This window comes from Xenopus tropicalis, chromosome 8 (genome assembly GCF_000004195.4).
Source record: "Xenopus tropicalis strain Nigerian chromosome 8, UCB_Xtro_10.0, whole genome shotgun sequence".
NCBI classification, from domain to species: Eukaryota; Metazoa; Chordata; class Amphibia; order Anura; family Pipidae; genus Xenopus; species Xenopus tropicalis.
The window spans coordinates 117,049,261-117,070,256 of NC_030684.2; the positions used below are offsets into that span (position 1 = coordinate 117,049,261).

The 20,996-nt window shown below is 39.0% G+C and overlaps 1 protein-coding gene across 1 annotated transcript; it reads right to left on the reverse strand.

Annotated features, from left to right (window-relative positions):
- Nucleotides 1-1,175: 1,175 nt before the first annotated feature.
- On the reverse strand, nt 1,176-7,773 carry LOC100127850 (uncharacterized). Its single transcript, NM_001113151.2, is given in 3 exon segments — nt 1,176-2,298; nt 4,372-4,512; nt 7,649-7,773. Coding segments are annotated over 3 exon segments (357 nt in total). The 5' UTR covers nt 7,721-7,773; the 3' UTR covers nt 1,176-2,154.
- Nucleotides 7,774-20,996: the final 13,223 nt, after the last annotated feature.

Sequence of the window (20,996 nt, forward strand, 5' to 3'; positions counted from 1 at the left end):
CTAATTGCAAAATAGCTTAAATTGTTTTGCAAATAAAACTCCCATTGACTTCTACATGAACAGTGGTGAATTTCTATTTTTTGGGGTTTTCTTGTGCCTTATAAATATCAAAAATGTGATACTAAAATTGTGGTTAAAACTCAAACGCTAATAAATGATCCCCTATATGTTAGTATATTATAAAATAAAACAAATCTGTGAGCTTCTGTACAAGTTAATGGGAGTTGTTGTTATGAGTTTGAAAAGAAGTGTAGAATGTGATTATAGTGTGATTGGGTCTTTTGCACTATTTAAGGCAATGGAGATTCAAGTTTTTCATAAACTAGCAATCGAGGAATTTAATTTTGAGTATTTCGAAACTAAAAAATGCTCAAAAAACACCTATTCCCATTTATAGCCTTCTGCATTTTGGGTGCTAATCTCAAGCTATAGGCTACATTCTGCAATTATCCTGAGTCAATTTAAGTTTTAGGACATCAACGGTTTTCTCCAAAAACTCTTTGCAGTTGATTTACAAAGGGGTATATATATCATGCTGTGTAAAAAGTGGAGTAAAACCTTATGGTTGATCTTGCTCATAGCAGCCAATCAGATGCTTTGCTTTGGTTTTCTAACTGTTGAAATCTAATTGCTGATTGGTTGCCCTGGGCAACATCACCGGTAATGCTTCACTGCACTCTTTACACAGCATGATAAATATACCCCTTAAAGGAGAAGGAAAGTAATTTTGGCATTTTACTGCCAATAGATTTGCCACATTAGTGCCACCTAGAACACTATATTCTGCAGAAACCATTACCATACCTGAGTAAACAGCTTTAGAAGCTTTCTCCGTTTGCTTAAGATAGCAGCTGCCATTTTAAGTAGCTTCCTTCCTGCAGTACAGCCGTTATAGCTGAGATCAAACATTTCTAAGGGAGGGAGTTTTTAGCATTCTGGTGGGAGGGGGAGGAGAAGAGAACTGCGCAGACTCTGGCCCTGGGAATTAAGGATATTTCTGAGAGAGGAAGTCAGGCACTGGAACATCATGTTTACAAAAAAAGAGACAAGAAATCCTGTGTTTCTTTTAATAGAGGACTCATTGCAGCTTTCTGATAAAGCTTACTTAGGTTTTTCCCTTTCCTTTTCCTTTAATGTAAAAAAATATAAAAAGAGAAAAAAAGACAGCATTCTTCTCTATTTCAATTGATCTTTATTGTATAATTTGCTTCCCTCTTTGCAAACACTGCAGAAATACAACGTATTAAACATATTAAAGTATTTGTATAAGAAAGTCCAAACTATGTTATCAGTATATTGTGATACTGTGTAATCTACACAGTTATTTTTCCTTCTATGATGAATGTCTAAAGGCAATTTTGATTCAAGTGAGTTATGTATTCCTATAGAACTTAGTTGTAGTTCTTGAACAAAGTAAATATTAAGATTACTTAGTTCCTTATAGGTATTTGTAGTGGTTATATTATGTGGTAAAATAATAAAGTAAGAAGGTAACAATATCAAAGCTGAAGGTGATCTTACAAGTGACAGTTATCTTCTAAGTGCAACACTGAAAAGGAGCAGTAACAACAAGCTCTGATTAAATTAAGTATAATTTTAGTATGGTGTAAATACCAGTATTCTTATTTGCAACTTGGAGTTCACAAATGGTGATTAAAGTGATACTGACATCCTCCAAAAGTGATAGGAACGTGACAGTATCTCTAGTAATGTAAATAGCATGATCTTTTAGACTGAAGATCTCCACAGAATATTCTATAAGGAACAATACATGTTCCTGAAATTGTACTCATTATGACACAAGAATGAACAGTTTCTAACATAATAAATTACCGTTATAGTTTGTGTCTCCTTTTTATAAGATAAAAATAAGTTATTTCTTACTTACCTAGTAACATAAATTAAAACTTTTTTCCCTTTTGGCGTTTTTGTTTACAAAATTAGGTATCAATTCTGTGACAATAAAAAACAATACTTACATTCTGTTATATTACAAGTACAGGTGCATAAATATAAATTTCCAAGTTGTATTGTCGACATAACGACAATTGTAGAAGAAGCATATATATGTGTTCAAAAGTAACTATACTATTAGTAAATATACTATTAAGGTGCTTTTAACAATACTGACATCAATAAATAATGCCCAATAATTCATTTCTTTTTTTGCGGCTGAGCTGCAAGTATGAGTGCAACCAATGAGTAAATAGCTCCACCAATTGTCAGGGCCATGGTGATCCGGTAGAGTAACTTGTCCATATAGCCACCTTTCAGATGAACGGGAATCCCATCTGGCTTCTACAGTGACAAAAAGAATTAACAGTCAGATTTACATTTCACTTACATTTCATAGGGTGAATAGGCATTTTATATATATATATATATATATATATATATATATATATATATATAAAGAGAGAGAGAGAGGTATAACTGTTGGGATGGTTATGCGGATAGAGCTTTAATGAACATTTTGAGTAATGGGCAACTTGTGAACAGTTTTTTTTGCAGTAGCTAACTAATAAGTGCCTGCCCTTTAGGCACTCATTATTCTGTTTCAATCTCCTTCCTGTAAATTTTAAACTTTGTAGAACCCATAGAGTAATTACTGCCACAATAGGACTGCCGATGCCCACTCATACATAGTTACATAGTTACATAGGGTTGAAAAAAGACCATTGTCCATCAAGTTCAACCCATCCGAGTAAACCCAGCACACAACCTATACTAACCAATCTATACACTCACATACATAAACTATATATATACAACCAGTAATACTAACTGTAGATATTAGTATCACAATAGCCTTGGATATTCTGCTTGTTCAAAACCTCATCCAGGCCCCTCTTAAAGGCATTAACAGAGTCTGCCATTACCACATCACTAGGAAGGGCATTCCCCAACCTCACTGCCCTCACCGTGAGGAACCACCTACGCTGCTTCAAATGGAAGCTCCATTCCTCTAATCTAAAGGGGGGGCCTCTGGTGCACTGATTGTTTTTATGGGAAAAAAGAACATCCCCCAACTGCCTATAATCCCCTCTAATGTACTTGTACAGAGTAATCATGTCCCCTCGCAAGCGCCTCTTTTCCAGAGAAAACAACCCCAACCTCGACAGTCTAACCTCATAGCTTAAATCTTCCATCCCCTTTACCAGTTTAGTTGCAGTCTCTGCACTCTCTCCAGCTCATTGATATCCTTCTTAAGGACTGGAGCCCAAAACTGCACTGCATACTCAAGGTGAGGCCTTACCAGGGACCTATAAAGGGGCAAAATTATGTTTTCATCCCTTGAGTCAATGCCCTTTTTTATACAAGACAGCACTTTATTTGCTTTAGTAGCCACAGAATGACACTGCCTGGAATTAGACAACTTGTGATCTACAAAAACCCCTAGATCCTTCTCCATTAAGGATGCCCCCAACACACTACCATTCAGTAGATAGTTTGCGTTTATATTATTTTTACCAAAGTGCATAACTTTGCACTTGTCAACATTGAACCTCATTTTCCAGTTTGCTGCCCAGTTTTCCAATTTTGTCAAATCGCTCTGCAAAGCGGTAGCATCCTGCATGGAACTTATAGTTTTGCACAATTTTGTGTCATCAGCAAAAATAGAAACAGTACTGTCTATGCCCACCTCCAGGTCATTAATAAACAAGTTAAAAAGCAAAGGACCAAGGACTGACCCCTGCGGTACTCCACTAACCACACTGGCCCAATTAGAAAATGTTCCATTTACCACCACTCTTTGTACTCTATCCTTCAGCCAGTTCTCTATCCAATTACAAATATTATGTTCTAGGCCAATATTCCTCAATTTGATCATTAACCTTCTGTGAGGTAGAGTATCAAACGCTTTAGCAAAATCTAAGTAGATGACATCAACTGCCATTCCAGCATCAAGGTTCCTACTCACCTCCTCATAAAAGGCAACTAAATTAGTCTGGCAAGATCTGTTACGCATAAAACCATGCTGGCACAAACTAATAGTATTGTGAACTGCAATGTATTCAAGTACCCTATCCCTTATTACCCCTTCCAGAAGCTTTCCTACTACTGATGTCAGACTAACAGGCCTATAGTTTTCAGGCTGAGAACGAGATCCCTTTTTAAATAATGGCACCACATTAGCAATTCGCCAGTCTCTCGGCACCATGCCAAACCTCAACGAATACTGTTGCTTGATACACATTGCTTCACCATTTACAACATTATGAAGCAAACATGGGAAGTCAGCTATGCTCTAAATGAGGTCCACTTATTTAAGACAGGAGCTACAAAACTGATACTACAAAACAAAAAATGGCCATGGAATTCGCAGAACATTCCAAAAAATATACGTAACCATATAGGAATTAATCGTACCTGGAAAAGCTTTTGAAGATCACGAACTTTATTTTTGCCCAAATATTCAGGAACTGGATGAGTACCATGTCCCAAAGATGACTTTGTCGGGGTGGCAAAGATTAATGGTGCAGACTCCACTGGAGTTGCTGCTTGCAGCCCCTACATATTAATATAGAATGAATATGCAATTACTATGACCCCCCCACCAGGCCTCCTGCAAGTTTAGGCTCCAAACAGTCAGTATTCTGCCTCTCAAAATTAACTTGGTGGTATGGAATGTAGTGTAGGTAAATGGATTCCAGAATATATAGCAGGGGGAAATTGTGCTTACCAATAAATATGAAAACATAAGGCGGGGGTTCAATGAGGCTGTGGCCACAGAGGTCCTCTGCACATTAAGACATTATGTGCATAGCTCCTATATATCCTATATATATTAATAACAGATGAGTGAGGAGCTCTTGTTGTTGTCTGTATGAATTTTGTGGTCACAGCCTCATTGCCTTATGGTTAAAAATTTAGTGGTGAGCACTACTTCCCCTTTTTTTGCTATAGTTTATACAGGAGCAGTGGCCAGCTCCATGTTGCAGCTCCCACCCTTCCCAGCTACAGTCAGGTGATCCCAATGGGCCAATAAAAGGGCAACCATTTAGGGGTTTTATCCTTGAAAGCGAGCAATTTGCAGGTAAAACTCAGTCCCTTTGTAAAATGTATAACAAAGTAGTAGAATTCTTAATGAATCAGTGAGTGTAGAACTGCCCAGACCGGAGATGACTATGATGTAGTTGGCCAGCTTAACGTATATTGCAATATACAGACAAACAATCCCTGTTTTGCTTAAAGGGGAGGACATTTCTTCCACATTAATAATGGGTGAGTGCATAGGACCTCTTGTTGTCTATAAGGATTCCATAACATGTAATATGGGAAAGAGATCTTTCAGGTACACTCTCCTGGAAAAAAAATGCTACTTGGCCAAAAAGTTCAGCTTGGGCTCCAGTCGCTTGTTGGAACTGGCCATTCAATTCTCTATTTTCACAGTCAATCTGAAAGAACCCGCAGGTATGATTATTTTCTTGTGTTATCCAGCTCTGCTTTGAATGGATAACAAAGGCAATAAGTATGAGCATAAAAATGTCGTAATGTCGTAAAATGTCGAAAAGTGCAAGATGCAAGTAGGGGCAATACATACTTCCAGACCCACCAGTCTCCTAAGTGTGACAGGGTATCCTAGTAAATATAGACTCCTCCTGCCAATCACGTCTTACAGAGTTACATTTTGAAAAGTAAAGAACACCATAGTAGAACAAGGGATCCCAGGAGTCATTTTTTTTGGTGGGGGGGGGGGGGGGAACAAAGGACATGTAAACCCCCATAAAAAAATTTAAATTCAAACCCTAACCAATCTAGCACCCAACCCCGCTCCCCCATTAGTTTGCACCACCAGGATTCTGCTTCCATTAAAACAATCAACAGCAGCAATTTCCAAACTGTCGGGCTGACCCCCATGGAGGGGCTTAGAGCAGTGGCAGGGGGCTCAGCCTGAATGACAGTTATGGTCAGAATTGGAAAAACTGGCTATTCGCTCTACAGTATATACAGTTAGGGGTGAAACTATGTTCCTATATCTCTAATTATTTATGAGCTATGGGGGCCCCTGACCAAATGTTTGACCTTCAAGTGGGTTTTGAACTAAACAAATTGTGACAACCACAAAACAATCCTACACTTAGGGGCTGATTTACTAACCCACAAATCCGACCCGAATTGGAAAAGTTCCGACTTGAAAACGAACATTTTGCGACTTTTTCGTATGTTTTGCGATTTTTTCGGATTCTGTACGAATTTTTCGTTACCAATACGATTTTTGCGTAAAAACGCGAGTTTTTCGTATCCATTACGAAAGTTGCGTAAAAAGTTGCGCATTTTTCGTAGCATTAAAACTTACGCGAAAAGTTGCGCATTTTTCGTAGCGTTAAAACTTAACGCTACGAAAAATGCGCAACTTTTCGCGTAAGTTTTAACGCTACGAAAAATGCGCAACTTTTTACGCAACTTTCGTAATGGATAGGAAAACTCGCGTTTTTACGCAAAAATCGTATTGGTAACGAAAAATTCGTAAAGAATCCGAAAAAATCGCAAAACATACGAAAAAATCGCAAAATACCGATCATTACGAAAAAAACGCAATCGGACTCCATTCGACCCGTTCGTGGGTAAGTAAATCAGCCCCTTATTCTTGGTTGAGATATCTCCTGCTTCAATCCCAGGAATAAAATGTGTCCTACTACTCCTGAAGTATCCAAGAGACTCGTTGCTAGTTCCATCCCCATGTGATTAAAACGTAATTTGCAATTTTAAATGTCATTCCCTCCCATCTCACTAGAGTCGCTACGGGTACAAATACCCATTCTGAAATAGAATCCACAAAAGTAAACTAAAAGAAAATTGCTCCATATTAAAGTGTCATATTAAAGTGACTCCATTCCATATACAGGTATGGGATCCGTTATCCGGAAACCCATTATCCAGAAAGTTCCAAATTACAGAAAGGACGTCTCCCATAGACTACAGTATGAGAAAATAATGCTACATTTTCTCTGTAATAATAAAACAGTACCTGTACTTGATCCCAACTAAGATATAATTAATCCTTATTGGGGCAGAACAGCCCTATTGGGTTTATTTAATGGTTAAATGATTCCCTTTTCTCTGTAATAATAAAACAGTACCTGTACTTGATCCCGACTAAGATATAATTACCCCTTATTGGGGGCAGAACAGCCCTATTGGGTTTATTTCATGGTTAAATGATTCCCTTTTCTCTGTAATAATAAAACAGTACCTGTAGTTGATCCCAACTAAGATATAATTACCCCTTATTGGGGGCAGAACAGCCCTATTGGGTTTATTTAATATTTAAATGAATTTTAGCAAACTTAAGGTATGGAGATCCAAATTACAGAAAGATCCCTTATCCGGAAAACTACAGGTCCTGAGCATTCTGGATAATAGGTAGTGGTTTTGTTCTTGTCACTTACATCAATTTTTTTTTTTTGGCATTTTGGTTCTGACTGACAAAAAATTCAGATGCCTGTAAATTTGTTGTTCAATGATTTTCAGGTTTAAACAGAATTTTACTCCACTTTAACACTCTATACAGCTCTCCCCTTGATACTGGCGATTGGTGTAATGTAGGCTGAGCTGTGACCTTGCCCTTTGTGTTACTCCTACACAGCACTCACTGCCCTTCCATAACACTGACCCTAATACACACTGGTGGCCCCGGGCTCACCTGCGGGTAATAAGCCTTCTGAGCACTGGAGCCCGTTAGGCGCTGGGTGAAACCATTAAAATTATAATACATCCTCAAACACAGCGGCAACACTGAAAACCGAAGTCCTTTCCTCTTTCTGTTGCGCAGGCGCAGGACTAACCCACACGTGACTCGCTAAACTATACATAGCAAAGGGCGTCTGGGAAATGTAGTCCCGCTAGCCGGAAAGCATCTCTATCGGGACAAATGAAGGTAAAAACTACGCATGAGCAGTAACAAAGCCGAATTGCATGCCGGTTATTGTAGTTTTTTTTAGATATAGTTTTTTTTATTTCTGTAATTCCGTTTCGCTGCAAGAATGTTGCGTTTGTTGCACTTACTGACGTCTGAAAATAATATTTTAGGAGCACCTGTGCAAACCTCTAAAAGAAGGCCTTATTGTATAATGGCTGGTTCATGCCGTAGCAATGAAGGCGGCGCCATTTTGGCAGTTCTGTCTAATTGATTTGTAATAGGCAGAAACCGATGGACCCTGTTGAATTGACACACATACTAGCAGTAACTCATGAAAAAATACTTTTCTAGACAGCTAGACCATTTTAGTAGGAAAATAAAGAAACTAGCACTTTCCCTTATGAAGAACTAAGGGCTAGGTAGTGACTGCAGTGCTCTTTACATTAGGATTAGCTTTTAAGTGAGAGTGTCATAAAAACACACAAATAGTTGTGCTGATTTCCTTCATGTTGCCAGATTCTGCCATTAAAAGAAGGCACATTCTTTGAGAGTGCATAAATCAAGAGCAGTCTGCAGCATGTATACAAAGATATCTACCAATCTGTGCTTTTAATGGGCAATTTTGCATTTGATGTGTGGTGGATTCTCATTAACAACATTGCACAGTAGTGCTAGTTCAGTGATTTCAGTCAGCATTGATGTCTCCTCCTGCTGATACAGACCCCCAACAGGGTAAAACCCATAACTCTGGCATCACCATTTTGTCATTTTACTGTTCCCAGGGCTGTTGGTCTAGGGCAGCACACCTGGGAATCATGTCTATTTCAGTGAAAGCAGATAGGACTGCCACCTGCCCTGTATTGACCAGAACAGCCTGTTTCTGGGAGAGCTGTCTGGGTCAAAACTGCCTGCCTGGTTTCCAGAGTAGGCAAACGGGGCAGTGCTCTGTTAGATTGATGTGGCAATTGGCAAATTCCTGATTGCCACATCATAACCCTGCCATCACTGGCCCCACCGTGACTTCATCCTCCCCACCCCCGTGATGTCACAGACCCGCCCCCTGCCTGGAGTTTCCAAAGACAGAAGGTGGCGACCCTAAACCAGGGACGGAACTAGGGTTAGGCAGAAGAGGCAACTGCCTAGGGCGCAACGATTGGGGGGCACCAGGCAGCCTCTCCTGCCTACCCCTAGCCCACTCACTTTAGTCATTGCCCCCACCGCTTGTCATTACGCGGTGGGGGCAATGATCTAGCCGCTAGCGCATAGCAAACCGCCCCCCGCACCGTGCGGGGGGAATCAGCGAGGTTGCTGACCGGGTTGCCTAGGGCGCCCGATCAGCTTGGGCCGCCCCTGCCATAAATACAGACCATTTCTTCCCTGCCTGCCTTACTATATTGAACTTCATATTCTTAAGCAGCAACTAGTGGTTCGTGAGTAACATGTTGCTCCCAGTGTCCTCAAAGCAAGGTGCTTATTTTTTAATCTTTTGCTTAGAGGGAAGTTTTAGTTGCATAAAAACTATGTGTACTGCCAAACAGAGCCTTCTGTAGGCTGCCAGTCCACATAGGGGCTACCAATTAACCAATCACAGCCCATATTTGACACCCCATGACCTTTTTTGAATGCTTGTGTTGCTCCCCAGCTCTTTTTACAATTTAATGTGGCTCACGAGTATAAAAGGTTGGGGATCCCTGTTCTTAAAGGTTATCCTTTTACAAATTTAAGTGTAGACCTATAAATTAAATTTTGCCCGGAGCCTGCTGGTATTTTGAAGTAGTCCTGCCATTACCACATGGCAGTGCCATGGTGTGCATTTTGGGAGATAAAATCCCTACACAAAGCGTGATGCTCAAACACCATGGGCATATTTATTAATCAGTGAAATTAGAGCTTGCCAGCGTGATATTCTGACACTCTCTATTCATTTCTATGAGGTTTTCAGGGTTTTACTTACCAAAGAGCGAATTCTCACATTTACCCGTTAATAAATCATTCTTTAAAAATCCCATAGAAAATAAAAACAGAGAGCGGAGGAATTTCACGCTGGCAAGCTCTAATTTCACTCCTTGATAAATATTTCAAAACGATGGAATGTAACAACTTCTTAAACAGAATCTTTGGTTAGGATAAAATATATTCCTAGAATAGAATATCTTACTGCTCTTAAACATGATGCAATAGACAGCTTTGCTAAAATCTGGACCAGCTGGCACAATGTGGATAATAACTTTTGACTAGACATAGGATTTGATTATTGAGAGAGCAACAACCCTAGATAAAAAAGAACATATCGCTACTCTTTAACCTATTATGGCCCAGATTCAATTCAGTGAGAAAAAGTAATCTCATGGTTTATTACAAGAAAACTCATGGACATGATTCGACTTGAGGAGAAAAAACTTTTCTCCTAATTCAATTCAGTTTTTTGCCCATAGACTTTAATAGAGTTTTCACTCGATAAACAGTGAGATAAGATTTTCTGAATTGAATTGCATCTCAAATTGGCATCTCGTACATAAGTTGTTATGTGATAAACCTTTTTCTCGCTGAATTGAATCCGGTCCTATATTTTTTAAAATTTAGAATACAGCTTTACCTATCTGGAAAATCAGGATATGGGTATATGCAACACTAAACTACTACCTTACAGAAATATCTTTGAATCCTTCTTGAGCATTTATTGTATATTGTTTTCATTTTGTTTTTCTGTTTTTCATTTACTGAATGTATACTTTTGCTTAAAACAAAAATCAATAAAAAGGATAACTAATAAAAAAAAAGTGCACAAAAATCAAAATACCGAGCATCGGTTGGAGTGGATATTTTTTTTCTGGAGTCCAAACATAAGGAGTTCAAGCAGGGAGTAACAAATGGAGCTTCACCATCTGCCAGTCTGGTGGGTATGAATAAAATGCCACGTGCTCGAACTTGTTTAAAGATTAACTCAGCTCAAAATATCAGTCCATGGGTGAAGCTCATATTTTAACTGTATGTATGTGGTGTTCTATTTGGTGCCTCTGCTACTTGTAGAAGAAATATACACATATAACCAAATATCTCCAAATGGCCCTCACACAACCCAGCAACATGAAGGGTATCTGAAGAAGGTTGCCCCACAACCTCTACTGAGGTTTCAAATGAAAACTTCACAATGACTGTACATTGCGGAGTTTTGTCAGGGCCATTTAAAGATATTTGGTCACGAGTGGAAAGTTTAGCATGGTTTGTGGTTTGTGCTATGACCTTGGTTCCAGTCAAACCAAACACAAAAAAAACACTGCATTCTACCTTTATATTTTTGAATATTGTGTGCCTCCTACTTTGTGGGAACAGTGTGGAGAAGGTCCCCACATCTACAAAGAGCCCTCAACCCAACAGCTGTCTAATGAAATGGAACCCTCGGCCAGGCCTGACTGTCCAGTATCAGTTCCGCCTATGTTCCAAGAGCTGTTGACAAAATCTTCACAGAAGTGTAGAAACTGTTATAGCAGCAAGGACAATACAAACTTTATATTTATACCCTTGCTTTTGGAATGACATGTTGGACAGACAGGAGTTACATTTGATAATGTATTGTAGTGTAGATTTAATTTGTGTCAGTGAAATTGTATTATTAATAAGGCAACAAGCAAGTAAATGCCATTAAGACTACTCCACTTTTAAAGGGACAGTAACACCAAAAAATGAAAGTGTATAAAAGTAATTACTATATAATGTAATGCTGCCCTGTACTGGTACAACTGGTGTGTTTTCCTTAGAAAGACTACTATAGTTTGTATAAATAAAGCTTCTGTGTAGCCACGGGGGCAGCCATTTACAGGAGAAAAGGCCCAGGTTACTTAGCAGATAACAGATAAAACCCCATTATATTCTACAAAGCGTATCTGTTATCTGCTATGTGCCTGTGCCTTTTCTCCTTTTTCCCAGCTTCAATGGCTGCCCCCGTGTTGACATAGCAGCTCATTTATATAAACTATAGTTGCGTTTCTGTTGCAAACTTACCAGTTTTACCAGCGCAGGGCAACTGTACATTTTATTTTAATTACTTTTAAACACTTTCATTTTTTGGTGTTACTGTTCCTTTAATAGCCAATTTGGTGTAACAATGTCTCAGAAAGGGGTGGATAATATTCAGTATAGTCCTCCCTATCCCATGCCAATTCATTAAGTGTTTCTGGATAATGTAGGAGTATGTTTAGGATCACAGACACCTGTTTTTCTCTGCAAACCTAGGGGGACTGGGAAAAAAGTATGTTTTCTTCATCTGATAAGGAATATTTACTAGCTGGAGAAATGAAATCTTTCGTTTGTTAAAAGAAAGCCTTTAAACTCAGCCCTTGTTAAATTGTTCCGAATTGGAGGGATAATCCTCATTTAAGCCTCAGCTGTTAGCAACAAGCTGCAAGAACCCTCCAAAGTCCCAGGTATTCAGTAACACATCTGAAACTGTTTAAGAACAACACCACATAAAGGTTATATGTTAAGGTCTATTTTTGCGAAGGCAGCTTATAGAGATTAGAGTATTCTGGGAAAGCAGATAAACAAATGGCAGTGTTCAGGTTACAGCCCAACTTGAAAGCTATTGTGGTTAGTTTAGAATGCTTAAAGCTGAATCTTGGGAACTGTTTTTTAGAGAAGTTAGGAAAAGGAATGGTCTGGAAGTTTGCTGTTTTGTTGCATGTTTCACAATACCTGTACTCCCATATAAATATTTTCGGTGTTACATCTAATTATGACATAAGTTTCTGAACTTTGAGTCTGGCCTGTGGTTGCCATCTCAGCCTTCTAAAATTGGGCAGATAGCCCCATTCTCTGTGGCTAATTTGGAATTATTTTAAGCCTTTTGCACCTCTATTTTAAGCCTTTGTCACCACTAGGGTGTGTGGGTCCAGTGTTGCAGCTATTAAGGTTGAGAATTGGTGACTTGTGGCTGTAAATTCTGAATCTGCCCTTACATGTGCCAGTTGTAGGCCCTGGCATTCTCTTTGCCTTTGCAAGGTGCCTCCTGAGGGTTCTATAGATGTCCCCATCCAGCAGTAATTCTATCATCAATATCTGCCCAGCTGTGTCACTGTACAGTCGCCTAAATGTGCATCCTTACACACAAATGTCTGTGACTGTCTGTTTGTGACTTTATACTTGTTTGTCTATGGCAAACCATTTGTATCTTCCTACTGTTTGTTATGAGACTGTAACTTGAGGGCAACAGGTTGGACTTCCAAGTGCTTCTTGTTCCATTTACACTATGGGGCGTGTAGTTGCCTACAATAAATCTCTGCTCTACTCTGCTCTACAATAAATCTTTGCTCTTCTCCTGAAAATGCTTTCCCACCAGCAATAATGTAAATCGCTGCACTGGTGAGAAACCATGTACGTTGCTTCAGTTTTCCAAAGTAGCACAAAGTTGCCCTAACATGTTCAAGTATCACATGTGGAGATTGATCGTCCTCAGTGGAGCAAATTTAATGTGGGTGACTAATCTCCACGTGTGCCATCACCCTTAGATACTTCAGTGGCTACTAAATTAGTCATTGAGAGACTAGGGTTGCAACCTTTCTTCCTCTCAAAACCCAGGTAGGGTGACAGGTGGTGATGTCACGTGGTGGGGTGGTGATGTAGTAGGGACAGAGCTATTACCAATAGCGCTGTGATTGGCAAACCTCTTCACTTAATTTTTCAGGATTCATTGAGGTCTGGCATGGTGCCGAGAGACTGGCGGATTGCTAATGTGGTGCCATTATTTAAAAAGGGATCCCGTTCTCAGCCTGAAAACTATAGGCCTGTTAGTCTGACATCAGTAGTAGGAAAACTTTTGGAAGGGGTAATAAGGGATAGGGTACTTGAATACATTGCAGTTCACAATACTATTAGTTTGTGCCAGCATGGTTTTATGCGTAACAGATCTTGCCAGACTAATTTAGTTGCCTTTTATGAGGAGGTGAGTAGGAACCTTGATGCTGGAATGGCAGTTGATGTCATCTACTTGGACTTTGCTAAAGCGTTTGATACAGTACCTCACAGAAGGTTAATGATCAAATTAAGGAATATTGGCCTAGAACATAATATTTGTAATTGGATAGAGAACTGGCTGAAGGATAGAGTACAAAGAGTGGTTGTAAATGGAACATTTTCTAATTGGACCAGTGTGGTTAGTGGAGTACCGCAGGGGTCAGTCCTTGGTCCTTTGCTTTTTAACTTGTTTATTAATGACCTGGAGGTGGGCATAGACAGTACTGTTTCTATTTTTGCTGATGACACAAAATTGTGCAAAACTATAAGTTCCATGCAGGATGCTGCCGCTTTGCAGAGCGATTTGACAAAATTAAATAACTGGGCAGCAAACTGGAAAATGAGGTTCAATGTTGATAAGTGCAAAGTTATGCACTTTGGTAGAAATAATATAAACGCAAACTATCTACTGAATGGTAGTGTGTTGGGGGTATCCTTAATGGAGAAGGATCTAGGGGTTTTTGTTGATAACAAGTTGTCTAATGCCAGGCAGTGTCATTCTGTGGCTACTAAAGCAAATAAAGTGCTGTCTTGTATAAAAAAGGGCATTGACTCAAGGGATGAGAACATAATTTTGCCCCTTTATAGGTCCCTGGTAAGGCCTCACCTTGAGTATGCGGTGCAGTTTTGGGCTCCAGTCCTTAAGAGGGATATTAATGAGCTGGAGAAAGTGCAGAGACGTGCAACTAAACTGGTTAAGGGGATGGAAGGGTTAAACTATGAGGTGAGACTGTCGAGGTTGAGGTTGTTTTCTCTGGAAAAGAGGCGCTTGCGAGGGGACATGATTACTCTGTACAAGTACATTAGAGGGGATTATAGGCAGTTGGGGGATGTTCTTTTTTCCCATAAAAACAATCAACGCACCAGAGGTCACCCCTTTAGATTAGAGGAACGGAGCTTCCATTTGAAGCAGCGTAGGTGGTTTTTCACGGTGAGGGCAGTGAGGTTGTGGAATGCCCTTCCTAGTGATGTGGTAATGGCAGATTCTGTTAATGCCTTTAAGAGGGGCCTGGATGAGTTCTTGATCAATCAGAATATCCAAGGCTATTGTGATACTAATATCTACAGTTAGTACTAGTGGTTGTATTTATAGTTTATGTATGTGAGTGTATAGATTGGTGGGTGTGGGTTAGGTGTGCTGGGTTTGCTTGGATGGGTTGAACTTGATGGACACTGGTCTTTTTTCAACCCTATGTAACTATGTAATAGTCGATTGCCGTGTCAGTCCAGGAAATTGCTGCCTGGTTTCCCTAATTTGGAAAACCCACCAGGCAGTTTTGATCCAAGGAGCCCTTTTGAAAACTGGGCTGTCCGGGTCAAAACTAAATGGGTGACAACCCTATGAGAGACAGACCCTTTGGTAAGATTTTATTTTGTTATTTACTGTGTGCAAATAGGCATGCATATATGTATACAAGAAGTGTAAAGAACTTTGTGTGGTAAAATTTCTCTGCCTACAACATCCCATGGTCATGCTCTTTACCAAACATGATTTTTCTAAGCATGCCCTGTAGCTTTGATAATTACTTGTCCAAAAACTAGAATGTGAAAAGCCTCCAGAGTAGTGATTATAGATGATGAGAAAGTGTGGCCATAAGTACGCAGTAATGACCCTGGAAGCACCGCTCCTGTCACCACCAGCAAGATAATATCAATAATCATCTACAGAAGGAATGCTGGAAACATCTGGACAGAATGATTTAAGCATTTGCCTAAACACAGGTTTTCAAGATCAGCATCAGCAATTGACCTGGGCCTTTATCTTAAAATTGTTGGTTATTTAAGTACACTGTCTGACAGCAGTATGAGTAAATTAGAGACCCTGAGCGGCCTGAAAAGCGACTGCCACTCCAGTGTACAAATTAAATACAAAAAGAAAATTCAAAACTGCAAATTTCTCTCTATTATGTTCAGGCATCTATTTTGTTTAGTGAGTTCTGTCGGGCCATCTGTATTTACCAAGGATCATACTTGCTTCAGGCATAGAGCATTATTATTATAAGGTATGGCACTTATTATCTGGAATGATTGGGAGCTGAGGTTTCCTGGATGATGGGCCTTTCATAATGTGTAGCGCCATGCCTTAAAGCTACTAATAAAAACACCAAATCATTGTTTTTTCATCACTATTTATATATTTTTTTTTATTTTTAATTTTTTTTTTTAGTTACCATTTTTTTAGTTACCATTCATTTCCATGAATCTCCGACACTTAAAAAAAAGTCTGAACTGAAAAAGTAAGTGCGAGGAAAAAGTCACAGAAAAGTAAATTTTTTTGATTTGTCGCACCGAAATGTCAACTTTTCTGATTTGTCGCACTAAAAAAAAACACTATCAAGAATCCAAAAACCTCTAAAGTTTCGAAACAAAAAAGGATCCTCCAGAGAAGAGAAGAGACAGCTGCCATTGAATTCTACATGATCAGTTCTAGCTGGCGAATTGTTAAATTCGGATTTTTAGCTTTTTTGTCGCATAGTAAAGTCATAACTTTTTTTTCTGCAACTTCTAGCACTAAAAAATCCAAATCGGGGAAAAAAAAAATCCGACCATTAGTAAATGCCCCCCCTATGGGTAATGGTATTGCCTTATTTTTTTGGAGCTTTCACAGCATTATTAAAGCCTGTATATATTTTGGAGGTGCACTTGCAAACCATTATTAAACTCTAGTCTCCATTATGTACAATCTATATTTATACTGGACCAAGTAAAAGACTATGGGGCACATTTACTAATCCACGAATCCGAATCACGAATGGGAAAAAATCGGATTGGAAACGAAAATTTCTGAAGATCGCAAATATCACGAAAATGCTTGCGAAAAAATCGTATTAGTCACGAAAATATCGTATTGGCAATCCGAAAGTCACGAAATTTTCGTACCGAACAATTGTAAACAGTGGTAAAACCTTTCCGATTTTTTCATGCAAACGTCCGAAAAAGTCGTGCGGCGTCCGAAAAAGTCGTGCGGCGTACGAAAAAGTCATCCGGACGCCCGGAAAAATCGGCGAAAATACGCTCGGAGCGTTCGCATGAACGCTCGAGCATTCGTGCCTTTGTAAATGTGCCCCTATGTTAAAGTTTACACATTGTAATTTGGCAAAACATCATGGACCTTTCTTAGTTCCATGCAAGAAATTCCAAAAAGTCCAGTGTAAAACATCCCCTTGTTTGTAAAGGGAACTATGGCTATTTATGTATCATACAGACCAGAAGCCCAGTGTTACTGTGGAGCTCAAACTATTCAGCTAGCTAGAGGACAGTCATTTTGCCAGAATGTCTAAAGCGCAGGATCATCTCTTTGTGACGCCAGATACAGTCATTTTTGGTAGAAAAGTACCTAAATCAGTTAAACTGGGGGTTTCAGTGGGTTCGCTGTACTGTTTTACTATCAGACTGACTAAAGCTGGCCATACACACACCAATAATATCGTACAAAACCTTGTTTTGTGCGATATTCGGTGCGTGTATGGCAACTCGGCAAGGCGACCGATATCGCAGAAGGCTGCTGATATCGGTTGACTCGTTGATCAGGCGGGTTAAAAGATTTTGATCGGGCGCCATTGAAGGCGTCTGAGCAAAATCTAACTTTAGGGCTGAATCGGCAGAAGGAGGTAGAAATCCTATTGTCTCTACCTCCATATCTGACGATTCAGCCCTGAATGTCAGTGGAAGGTTGGAACGATCTTTTGTGCGAAAATCGCCATGTGTAGTAAGCAGTAGCCCATGTCAACCAACCAATTTTTTGCTTTTGTTGTTTTATTGTTGAACAAAAGTAACCACTGGTTGCTGTGCTCTACTGCCTAGTAAATTTGCTAAGTGATGATAAAAAACGAGACATCATCACTGCATGCCAAGCAGAATTGGTTTGGTTTAGACCAAACCATAGGCTGAACAGGGATAATGTGACTTATGTTTCCGACCAATTGGCACACTGTCCAGATGAGTGATGCTGTACTGCACAAGGAGCTAAACACAGTATGGCCATCTTTCTGTTGTTCTATTTGTTCGAATGATTTGAACATCATAAGTGAAGAGGAACTTCAGCATGTAGAACAATGGCTGCATTTTAAAGGGAATGTAAAGTCAAAAATCATAATCCTTGTGTGTGTGTGTTATTTTGACCAAATGAAATACAGTACATTTGCAATATAAACCCATTACAAATTCTCTACTGTTTTTAATTAGACACCTTTGTATTTTGCATCTTATGCTATTCCACTAAGTTGAGCTCTGATCACAGCTCTTGGAAACCTTGCAGGGCCAGTGGCCGTCCTGATGTGAAGGAAAAACAAAAAACGGGGACTGCTCTGTACCAGGCTGGAAGTGAAACAAAAGCAGGGACTGTCATTGGTCAGTAATTGATAAGCGCAAGTCAAGCACAGATAAGGAAGGGAAACATAAGCCGAGAGTGAAACACACCCACTCATCATTCAGCCACAGACACTGAGTAATACAGAGCTCCAGTTAGCTGTGTTTTAACCCTGTTTTAACTACTTTGCCATCTGATTTTTTTAGAACAACATCTGTTACAGTGCTTTCCTACCTAAGGGCTATATATAAACACTGAGTTAAGAGTCTGACTTTACATCTCCTTTAAAATAAAAGTAAACAGTTTCATGGTAATACAAGAAATCTGAGGAGTTTTCTTACATTATTTGCTATCATTCTCTTAGTACCTAGAGGCATTCATGTATGTTTTTATTTAAGTTCCATTAATAAAAACCAGCTATGCTCGGAATCAATAGTAGTGATAAATGGTGTATATTTCAAGGTTATCATGAAAGCAGCCGTGTGTGCGTTTGTACAAGTACCTGATAGAATAACAGTTTCCTAATCAGTGTAACATTCTCAGGAAATGAAATACTTGCAGCTGATTATTCCTCTGCTCACAGTTAATCTCGCTGAACATTAGGTCACATCCAGGCTACAAAGAGGATTTCCAATAAAGAGACAATATGATATAAGATTTTCTTTTTCTATTGATTTAAGTCCCCCAAAACCCCTGTTACATTGAGTAACATATTTTGTTATGAAGTTGCAATAACTGCTACCGGTACCGAGGCTACAATATAAAACTAGAATGGGTTGGTATATAAATTCAGTCCTGGATGATTCGAGCAGTTGAAACAGTTACCAAACATTTTTCTGAAAGTCTGAAAAGCGTACAGTGAATTCAAATTTTTAGCAAAAGAGAACACCATTTTCTTCTATGTAGTGGTAGAGCTCAGCTTGGCTCTAACACTATTTTAGATCATTAATCCTTGTTTCAAATTGAAATATGTCCAACTGGTGGTATGTATATTATGCATTGTAATTGTATTTACTGTTTTGTGAATATTTACCATATGTTAAACATACCATTTGCTGCCTTTTTGCGGTTAGTAGGTGTGCACTGAGTAATTGATTGATTTGTACTAATATTCTGTTTGTGGGCTTGGGGAACAGATTCTCATTTGCACCCTTCTTTCTTCTTTTTTTGCTGTCTTTGTTTTGAAGCCTGCTGTTTCTGGTTTGGCAATTGTGGTGTGCCCTCCAAAACTATTTGTCTAACACTATTTTAGATCATTAATCCTTGTTTCAAATTAATAATTAATAATTCAGACATGATGTTTGAACGTTTTTCATTATTTTTTCCAAATGTTTCCACTTTAAGTTACAGCCCAAAAACTCACCTTCTGCAACTGCCTCCTTCTAATAGCCAAAGAACACTTCCTTTGCCTTTGTCATAGGGTTACAAAGTGTCTACATATGAAAAAGGCAAGTTTAGAGCCTCTTCCAAGTAGCTTAGGGCTTCTAGCTGTGGTAAGTGAGGCCATGCTTAATAAGACCTTTATTTGGCATTTATGGCCTTTTGGGGGGCCAGAAACAGTTTTGCCATCTTTGGCTAGAACTAGTTAAAGTAGTTTCCACTGACTCCCAGAAGAAGGCAACTTTAATTTTTTTTTTTTTTTACTCTGCATCATACCAAATTATGCCCGATATCTCCTTCCTGCAGACATTGTTTTGCGCAAGCCGTTCCTTTCTTCTAATGTTGTTTTAGAGTAGATTTATGGACTTGGGCAGCAACAGTGATAAAGGGCATTCTTGCCTTAACTCAAGCCTTATCCATTAAATGATGTCTCATAACTCAACAGTTCCATAATTCAACATCCTTATAATTTAGGTCAGATATATCCAGCTCTTGGCCTTGCAGCTGACATCTAAATGTTGTAGTTCAACGATAGCCGAAGGGACTGTTGGATACGCTTGACCCTGCACCACATAAATTTTACTCTTCCTTAACAAGTGCTACATCCTGACTTTTAAAACAGAAAGAAAATAACTTTCTTTTCATTTTGAAGTTTCTAACCAGAGAAGAAACATTCCCAAGCTGTGTGCTCCTTCCTTTGTTTTTGTTTGTTTTCCCTTCTACTGTATCCGATTTCTCCTAATAAGCATTCAAGGCTATGCTAAACTCTCTGGCACAAAGGCTGAAACTATATAACTATTACATACTTACCATATAAAAAGCCTGATCATAACCCATAGGAAAACATGAAGCATTCGACGTCTGAGGTTTTGGTCTTTCCGTAAATAATCCGAAATCTGCTTTCAAGAATCACTTCCCATCCTCCCACCTATAATATGTTATGATTAAGGGCCCATTCTTCTCTTCAGCGTGGACGTCTCATGTTACTGGAATGCTGGATAATATTCAATGTGCTATTAAGAGCAAAGAATGGCTCTACTCATTGTGAGAAAACCCTAGCAAATTGAAATCTTAATAATATTTGTTTCTTGGCAGACAGGCACCCTAAATAAGGCTTGTTTCTAGCATAGTGTCAATAATTTAATTAGACCGTAAAGAAAACGCTCTGACTTTTACAGGTGTTTTAACTTTAATGCAAGAAAAAAGGAGGCTGCAAAACAGATGTTTCGCCTACAGACCTGATGTATAGATTGGACGTAAGTGAAAGCAGAACGAGACTGCATGTTGAAGGCCTTTGGTTAGAAAGAATCCCTCAAGGATGCAAAAAAGAAAAGCTCTTTAAATTTCTTAGGTTGAATATTTTCCCTTAACGAACTTAGCTGGTGAATGGTATTGTAATTTAAAGGGAAAAGGAACCTTATGTAAAAATATGAC